The sequence below is a fragment of the Sinocyclocheilus rhinocerous genome, unplaced genomic scaffold, assembly GCF_001515625.1.
Source record: "Sinocyclocheilus rhinocerous isolate Xijiao unplaced genomic scaffold, SAMN03320098_v1.1 scaffold1677, whole genome shotgun sequence".
NCBI lineage: Eukaryota > Metazoa > Chordata > Actinopteri > Cypriniformes > Cyprinidae > Sinocyclocheilus > Sinocyclocheilus rhinocerous.
In genome coordinates this window covers 272,088-281,925 of record NW_015646345.1, presented here as the reverse complement: position 1 = coordinate 281,925, position 9,838 = coordinate 272,088, and the positions used below count along the sequence as shown (strand labels likewise).

Below are 9,838 nucleotides of genomic sequence, written 5' to 3'. Positions count from 1 at the left end.
CCCCCCCCCCACCAGATATCTTGCGATAGGCTTGTTTTTAGTAAATTTCAAACTGCATCTGGCAGTGGCGGATCCTGGCATGTGTAGGCAGCTGCCTAGGCCCGCTTTCTTCTCCTTTTTATACTATACTTTTATTAATTTTAGACGGTTTCTATAGCGCGATCTTAATGACAATGTCGAGAGCACATAATGTGACGTGATCCATGTAGGCCTAATGCGCGAGCATGAATCTCCACTCGCAAGCAGATTTCCTTCACTCACACAAAACTGGACGTGTGCTTTTAAATATCCATTGTTCTTTTATGAATTGGCTGAAGAGCCATGTTGTGTCTGTGATGCGATGTCTGTTGTCTGAAGGAGGGAGAAAATCATTTTAATAGTAATTTACTTCTGTATGATTCCTTACAGATCATAATTGAGTGTCACTGAAAATTTATTAGGCATGGGCAAAGTTTCAGAAATGGAGGGGTGCTCAGGGCAAAAATCCATAAAACTTGCTACAAAAAGCTTTAAAAAATGTAATGTAGGGGGAAAAAATGATTTCACTAAAGTGTATTGGCCTAAATAACATCTTGCAAAGGGACTACCAATGTAAACTAGCCGTTGAGCTAATTTGGGTACACTTATGAATGTTGATTAATGTACACTGTCCCTTTTTTGGAACTAACTAACTTAATAAATATAATTGTTAATTCCAAGGGATTTATAAGTATATAGGTAAATCATACCAGTTCATCAAAATGGTCCAGGATAATTCCCATTTCATCTCTCACTCACCATTTTTTTTTTGTCTATAGATGCTGCCTCCTGTTGTGAATGAAACTAAATTCACAATAAAACTTAACTTAACAGTAAAAGTTTTCCTGCAGATTTGTAGGTTTTAATGTTCATAATGCTGTGCGCAAGATTCTACTACTACTACTACTACCAATAATCATCTTAATAATCATCATCATCATCATCATCATCATTATTATTATTTAGTGCTGTCAAATTGATTAAACATGAATTGCATCCAAAATAAAAGTTTGTGTTTACATAATATACAGGTGCATCTCAATAAATTAGAATGTTGTGTATTTTTCTTAAATATATACATGTATGTGTGTGTATTTATATATACATGTACATATAAATGTACACAGTACACGCACATATATTATGTAAACACAAACATTTATTTTCGATGTGATTAATCACGAAACAACCATTTTTCTTCATTGCCCAAAAGTAAGCAAATGTTACATTGTTCACATTTTATTAGCATGTTTTTATGTTGGAGGGCAGTTCCTAAATGAGATTGTCTTAGCTCAAATTAAGTTGGCAGACTTTTTTTTCTTCTTCTTCTTCTTCTTCTTTTTGGATGAACTTGCTTGCGTGAAGCGTTGTTCACAAAGCTCATCTTTTTTACTTTATGAAAAAAGAAAAAAAAACTGTTTAGATTGAAGTGTATTAAACTTAGTTGTACTGACTTTTCATGGATTTTCTCTGAGCCAACATGGCAAAACCAGTAATTTAAACTTTTTCAAGTTGGGTTTTTTACAGTGTAATGTGGTCAAATGATTCATGAGTGACCATGCTTTTGGATTACCCAGCATGCCCAAAGTCAATAGCAGGTAAAACGGAAGCTGTCATGAACCTGTCTTGAACATGAATGCCTCATACTTTGCTGTTATGCTTATTGTTGTCTTTTAGTTACTGACAGCTTTCTCTGTACTTGCTCTGTGTGTGTGCAGATATATACCAGCTACATAGACCTGCTGTACCTTACAGAGGACAGGATCGAGAGGCTCAGAGACATCTACTACTTCAGCTGTGACTGCAAAGAGTGCACAACCAAATCCATGGTGTGTGGAATGGATGGAATATACTTGGTTGCATTTAGGAAAATTTGTCTTTGACCCATTTGCACAGCGGCCAGATACACAATAAACGCATACAGACATATATAAATAAAAATATATAAATAACATAAATAATAGCAATAGTAAAAACAATATCATATAAAATACATACTACAGTTCAAAAAGATTTTAAAAAGCAAGGACTCATTAAATTAATCAGAAGTGATAGTAAAGAGTAGACTTTTACATGATTACATAAAATTCTATTTAAAAGAAACAATGTTCTTTTGCACTTTCTGTTTATTAGATAATCCTGAAAGAAATGTATGATGGTTTTCACAAAATTATTAAGCAGCTCAACTGTTTTCAACAATGATAATACTATTTTTGAGCACCAATTCATTATATTTGAATGATTTCTGAAGGATCATGTGACACTGAAATGTAATGACTTTAATGGCTGATGAAAAATTCAGCTTTGTATTTGTGAAACAGCATTACTGTTTTACTAAAATTCCCTAAAAACTAGTGTTAATTTTGTCAGCTATTTTTAATTTAGTCTTAGTCTTAGTCCTGTGTCAAATGTAACTTTTAGTTTTTAGCCCATATTCATGAAAATTCTTAGTGCAAAGATTTAGTGACAAAATTCTAAGACAATTCTTAGAAATGTGGGCGTTTTCTCTTAAAACTAAAGAAAAGATCCTAGTAAAGAAGAAAGGAATTCAGAAAGCATCTTAAACCTTAAAAGAGCTATTAATGTCCAAAAAATTGTTAGGAGTACTGACAAGGACTTTTAAGAGGCTTAAGAGTTTCTTTAGCAGTGAAGAAAATCAACGAAACGTGAAGAGGGAGAAGAAGTGTAAGTGTGTGTGTGTTGGTTTTGGTGGATTACAAGGTCATTTCACCAGTTTACATACCAGCACTATAAGGACATTTGGGATTATAAGGATTAACACTAAATTAACACTACTAAAAACCTAATTCAATCAGAACCTCAAGAGATCTAATTCAAGTCTGACTGAGGATGCCTCATCTACCTTAAAGTAAAACTGTGTATTCATCACATGTACAAGAGAGAGATTGTAGTAAATTACTTATTGTTTTGTTTTATAATCTGTTATTATAATATAATATGTAGATGATATCATTTTGCTCATTGTATCATTTTGTAGGACATGGAGAAGATGAAGGTACGGAAACTGAGTGATGAAATCAGTCAAAAGGAGATCAGGGATATGGTGTGTTATGCTCGGAATGCCATGGAAGACTTCCGCAGGGCCAAACATGAGAAAGATATCCTTTTTGACCCTTTTTACTTCTTGAAGTGTGCCAAATTGATTGCATAATTGCAGTGCTGCTTAATTGCTTCATTCATAAATCTGTCGTTACAATACTGAGGTATCCAAAACATTATTATTCATTGTATAGTTCAAAAATGTTTTTCTTTTTTAATGTTTGCTAAGTCAAGCATCACTATTACTACTTCCTACTGGGTTGTGATTTAGGAGTGATTTAAACAAACCTGTCACTTTTTTAAAACATCAGTGTCTCAAATTATGTGGCTTTTTGAAGAGAAGTGTTGCTTTCATTTGTCCAAAGCCATATCTAGAGGCCAAAATATTAAATGAATATAGCCACTTAGATCAGCTTTGCAACACCCTAGCAACCACCCAGAACACCTTAGCCCACCACTGATGTTGTTTAGTCAAAGGTCATTAAGTAATTTGAAGCTTAAGTCAAACGTTTATTGAATCTTGACTCGTTCACGTCCCGCTGAGCTGCTAGAGATGTGTGAGCTCAGCATTGATAAGATGAGCACCGTGTTTGATGACGCTAACATCTACATCCTTCATATGATGTACCAGGCCATGGGCATCTGTCTTTTCATGGAGAATTATGATGGAGCAGTTAGATATGGAGAAAAAGTCATGAAGCCTTACACGTAAGAACACACGCATTCATGTACAGGTGCATCTCAATAAATTAGAATGTCGTGGAAAAGTTCATTTATTTCAGTAATTCAACTCAAATTGTGAAACTCGTGTATTAAATAAATTCAGTGCACACAGACTGAAGTAGTTTAAGTCTTTGGTTCTTTTAATTGTGATGATTTTGGCTCACATTTAACAAAAACCAATAAAATAAAACCAATAAAAAAAACATTTTTAGTGAATAGTTGGCCTTCTGGAAAGTATGTTCATTTACTGTACATGTACTCAATACTTAGTAGGGGCTCCTTTTGCTTTAATTACGGCCTCAATTCGGCGTGGCATGGAGGGGATCAGTTTGTGGCACTGCTGAGGTGGTATGGAAGCCCAGGTTTCTTTGACAGTGGCCTTCAGCTCATCTGCATATTTTGGTCTCTTGTTTCTCATTTTCCACTTGACAATACCCCATAGATTCTCTATGGGGTTCAGGTCTGGTGAGTTTGCTGGCCAGTCAAGCACACCAACACCATGGTCATTTAACCAACTTTTGATGCTTTTGGCAGTGTGGGCAGGTGCCAAATCCTGCTGGAAAATGAAATCAGCATCTTCAAAAAGCTGGTCAGCAGAAGGAAGCATGAAGTGCTCCAAAATGTCTTGGTAAACGGGTGCAGTGACGTTGGTTTTCAAAAAACACAATGGACCAACACCAGCAGATGACATTGCACCCCAAATCATCACAGACTGTGGAAACTTAACACTGGACTTCAAGCAACTTGGGCTATGAGCTTCTCCACCCTTCCTCCAGACTCTAGGACCTTGGTTTCCAAATGAAATACAAAACTTGCTCTCATCTGAAAAGAGGACTTTGGACCACTGGGCAACAGTCCAGTTCTTCTTCTCCTTAGCCCAGGTAAGACGCCTCTGACGTTGTCTGTGGTTCAGGAGTAGCTTAACAAGAGGAATACGACAACTGTAGCCAAATTCCTTGACACGTCTGTGTGTGGTGGCTCTTGATGCCTTGACCCCAGCCTCAGTCCATTCCTTGTGAAGTTCACTCAAATTCTTGAATCGATTTTGCTTGACAATCCTCATAAGGCTGCAGTTCTCTCGGTTGGTTGTGCATCTTTTTCTTCCACACTTTTTCCTTCCACTCAACTTTCTGTTAACATGCTTGGATACAGCACTCTGTGAACAGCCAGCTTCTTTGACAATGAATGTTTGTGGCTTACCCTCCTTGTGAAGGGTGTCAATGATTGTCTTCTGGACAACTGTCAGATCAGCAGTCTTCCCCATGATTGTATAGCCTAGTGAACCAAACTGAGAGACCATTTTGAAGGCTCAGGAAACCTTTGCAGGTGTTTTGAGTTGATTAGCTGATTGGCATGTCACCATATTCTAATTAGTTGAGATAGTGAATTGGTGGGTTTTTGTTAAATGTGAACCAAAATCATTTTACTATTGCATCCACCTGAAAGTTCACATAACACAGTGTAATTAAGTAAACTCAACAAATTTGTAAAAATCAGTTATGTTTACTCGCTTTCTTAAGTAGATTCAGTGATTACTTTTTACAGTGCAGTTGTCGTATTCCTCTTGTTAAGCCACTCCTGAACCACAGACAACGTCAGAGGCGTCTTACCTGGGCTAAGGAGAAGAAGAACTGGACTGTTGCCCAGTGGTCCAAAGTCCTCTTTTCAGATGAGAGCAAGTTTTGTATTTCATTTGGAAACCAAGGTCCTAGAGTCTGGAGGAAGGGTGGAGAAGCTCATAGCCCAAGTTGCTTGAAGTCCAGTGTTAAGTTTCCACAGTCTGTGATGATTTGGGGTGCAATGTCATCTGCTGGTGTTGGTCCATTGTGTTTTTTGAAAACCAGCGTCACTGCACCCGTTTACCAAGAAGTTTTGGAGCACTTCATGCTTCCTTCTGCTGACCAGTTTTTTGAAGATGCTGATTTCATTTTCTAGCAGGATTTGGCACCTGCCCACACTGCCAAAAGCACCAAAAGTTGGTTAAATGACCATGGTGTTGGTGTGCTTGACTGGCCAGCAAACTCACCAGACCTGAACCCCATAGAGAATCTATGGGGTATTGTCAAGAGGAAAATGAGAAACAAGAGACCAAAAAATGCAGATGAGCTGAAGGCCACTGTCAAAGAAACGTGGGCTTCCATACCACCTCAGCAGTGCTACAAACTGATCACCTCCATGCCACGCTGAATTGAGGCAGTAATTAAAGCAAAAGGAGCCCCTACCAAGTATTGAGTACATGTACAGTAAATGAACATACTTTCCAGAAGGCTAACAATTCACTAAAAATGTTTTTTTTTTATTGGTCTTATGAAGTATTCTAATTTGTTGAGAGTGAATTGGTGGGTTTTTGTTAAATGTGAGTCAAAATCATCACAATTAAAAGAACCAAAGACTTAAACTACTTCCGTCTGTGTGCATTGAATTTATTTAATACGCGAGTTTCACAATTTGAGTTGAATTACTGAAATGAACTTTTCCACGACATTCTAATTTATTGAGATGCACCTGTATATATTATAATACATAAATTGTGTGATATTTGTGCATATACCAACATATTAATGTCTGGTTTTTATCTGTAGTGTCCTTTACCCAGCATACTCTTTAAATATTGCATCTATGTATCTAAAGATGGGCAGACTCTACATGGCTCTGGACAGGAAGTCCACTGGCATAAGTGCACTTCAAAAGGTACAAACTCCTCCAAAACTGTCTGGCCCTTATGTCATTTCAAACCTGTATGACTCTCTTGTGGAAGACTTGGAATGTAGTGCACAAATCACAAATCCTGTTCTAAACTTTTTGGAGCATGACAGCCCCAGTCCCTATTCTCTTTCATTGTGTGGAAGTTTTTTTTTGTGTTCCATGGGAGAAAGTGTAGACAGCCTTAAATTGTTGTGGTGCAAGTTGATGTGTCAATGGTAGTGCCCAGTGTAATTTAGTGCCCAGTAAGTGATTTATACTATGGCTTTTGAAATATAACAACAGAAACTATAAATCTCTTTTGACAATATCCATGTTTCCATCCAAAGTTGCAAAATTGGAATGTCGCTTAAACATTTGCGAATAAGCACCGTTTCCATCCAACAAGTCAAAGAGAGCAAAATCATGAAGCATGACAGCCCCAGTCCCTATTCTCTTTCATTGTGTGGAAGTTTTTTTTTGTGTTCCATGGGAGAAAGTGTAGACAGCCTTAAATTGTTGTGGTGCAAGTTGACGTGTCAATGGTAGTGCCCAGTGTCAACACGGTGTTATATGGGTTTGCAATGACATGATCCTAAATGTGAGAGTAAGTGATTTATACTATGGCTTTTGAAATATAACAACAGAAACTATAAATCTCTATTGACAATATCCAGGTTTCCATCCAAATTTGCAAAATTGGTCGCTTAAAACATTTGCAAATAAGCACAGTTTCCATCCAACAAGTCAAAGAGAACACATGCTTCCTGATAAACTGGCACTAAATATCACTAAGAAAAGTAGGAGAAGCCACTAAATATAATAATTTTCATATGTAATAAATTATATGCGCCTCAGAGCAAGCAGATGAAACACAATAAATGCGGTCATTGCTTTTGGAGGTGGATGCCTGCTGTTTGGGAACACAGTCGTGTAAGTCAGGTCTGGGAGGCAATTATACAGAAATACTTGATGACAGACTTTGCTCGGGCATTTCAGAATGACCATAACAACATTTCAGATGCTGTGTAATGAGTTCGGTCCACTGGTTAGTCAGGTCCCATAGCGCAAAGTCACATTACTTTTTTGATGTCACATGAATTTTTTGTTTGACTCATCTGTTTTTCCTACAGTATGTTTTAGTGGGAGGACCAAAAGGTCAAAGTTTGGCAAGTTAGCATGGTCCTGCTGGTAGATGTTGTAACATCTGGATGCTCAAAGCATTCTCAAAGCATAAGACATAAGTAGCATTAACATTTTAAATATTTAATTCTATTAAAGCAGATTTAACGTAGTTTAAATCTACTTTAAACTATTAAAGTAGTTTTACCAGAGTCAATCAATTGAGTGGCAATGATTTTATGTACCTAATTTTATTCAAGCACTGACTCAAGATTAGTTATAGCCACACATTCAGTGTTTCATGGTTTAGTGGTTCATTGTCGGATTAAATCTCTTTCTGTCAAATGACCACCGCTTTGAAACATTTTGGTTGTCCATTAAGCATATAAACTTACTCATCTTTGTGGTTTTAAAAATGTTAGTACAAATTATTAAATCTACAGCTTAAAAGTGCTAATTCTCTTCCAGGTTGCAGGACTACAGACAAAAGTAAAATGTTTTTTTATTTTATTTACTACTCTGTAAATGTCAGAAGTGAGTGATAATTCTGTTTGTGTTACAGGCGTTGGCCATCATGGAGGTTGTTCATGGAAAGGACCACACATATGTCACAGAGCTCAAACAGGAAATAAGAGGAGAATAATGTAAATAGTGATTACTGTTTTAGATTGCACTTGAATTTCACTTTATGGAGAGACCTTCTTCAGTAATATGCTTAATAGGCTGATAAAGTATTTCTGTAAGATATAACTCTAAAAAGAAAGAAGTGCAAGTGTAACAAGTGTGCAAAAATGGAAAACAAAATAAGTAATTCATATCATTTAAGCAGCTGGGCGATTAGAACAGTAAGAGCAGAGAAACAGAAAAATAAATTATTTATTAATTTAAAAATAAATAAAGCAAAGATACCATAATCGTAGAACTGAGCAGACATCAATACACACAACAGAAATCACAGAGAAATGAACGGAGGAACAGGCACAAGAGAATTCTAGCAGGAAGCAAAAGAAAAGAGATTTCTTTCAGGACCACTATCGTCAAAATGATTGACACTTAACATACAGTTTGGGTGAAGTAAAGTGAGGCCAAATATGGTATTCCTTATTCTGAATTTGTGCTCTGCATTTAACCAATCCAAGTGCACACACACAATAGTGAATGAACGAACAAGCACACACACAGTTGGGGGTTTGGTGCCTTGCTCAAGGGTCTCACCTCAGTCGTGGTATTGAGGGTGGAAGAGAGCGCTGATTATTCACTCCCCACACTGACAATTTCTGCTGGACCTGAGACTCAAACCTTTGGGTTACAAGTTCGACTCTCTAACCATTAGGCCACAACTACCCCAGTCTGCCCTGTGTGGATTTGGTGGAATGGTCCTGTTCTGGGCAAAAACTCTCTGCCCATCCATGCAGCCTGTCATGAATGAGCAGGGAGAGCATCATTAATGTTCTTCATGATATTTAAGTGTAACACATTATTCAAAATCAAAGGAAGTCTGATTCAACGAGAAATATCAGAAAGCCAAGTCCTGACTGTGGCGAAAGCAGGAGTTGGGGATGGAGGAGGGTAATTTGCTCCTGAGCAAGCCAACAAAGCAGGTAACGAGGGAAGACAGGTGATGCAAATAAACCAATAATCAGGTAACAAGAAGGGCGGGTTTAAACGCTAGACACCGAATCACAAGGCACATAGAAACAAACAAAACAGGGCCATATTCTCACACAAAACATGGCACAAAAACACACAGCCAATAAGAACATATTGACTGCGTGTCCAGACTAAACAAAACATGAACGCATACGGCTAATGAGGAACATGCCGTGTACAACACAGAACAAGACAAGAAAGCATGTGGCCAATCATAATCACTTGTGTTACATCGAACATGACAACACAAGAACGCCTGGGGCCTATACCTTGAAGCCGGTTTAGCTGGCTAGCCAGGTAAGTTTCAGTTTAGTTTGCTCAAACTCTGGGATTTAGACACCATGAAAATGGCTTGGCTTTTAGCGGAAAACCAGAAGAGAAATAGATTGATACAAAGAGTGAAACGACTATAGGAAATGTACTTAACCAATCAAATTTGAGGACCGGAACTATTTTCTGTATAAATAGTCTATGTATTCATTTCATTTTTTATTACAAATGCCAGTTGTTTGAGAATATTAAATATATAATGAATCAATTCTGTTTTATATTGGTGGATGTTTGGTTTACTATTTGCCTGTTT

The 9,838-nt window shown here is 37.2% G+C and overlaps 1 protein-coding gene across 1 annotated transcript in view; it reads left to right on the top strand.

The window, feature by feature from the left end:
• The window catches only part of LOC107707324 (N-lysine methyltransferase SMYD2-B-like), a 24,258-nt gene extending 15,485 nt beyond the window's left edge, over positions 1-8,773 (top strand). The window contains exons 8-12 of the mRNA XM_016511310.1: positions 1,737-1,847; positions 3,017-3,137; positions 3,612-3,786; positions 6,384-6,492; positions 8,168-8,773. Of these exons, the coding sequence (XP_016366796.1) occupies positions 1,737-1,847; positions 3,017-3,137; positions 3,612-3,786; positions 6,384-6,492; positions 8,168-8,248 (597 nt within the window). The 3' untranslated portion in view covers positions 8,249-8,773. The remainder of the gene's footprint in view (positions 1-1,736; positions 1,848-3,016; positions 3,138-3,611; positions 3,787-6,383; positions 6,493-8,167) is intronic.
• The last annotated feature ends 1,065 nt before the right edge of the window (positions 8,774-9,838 follow it).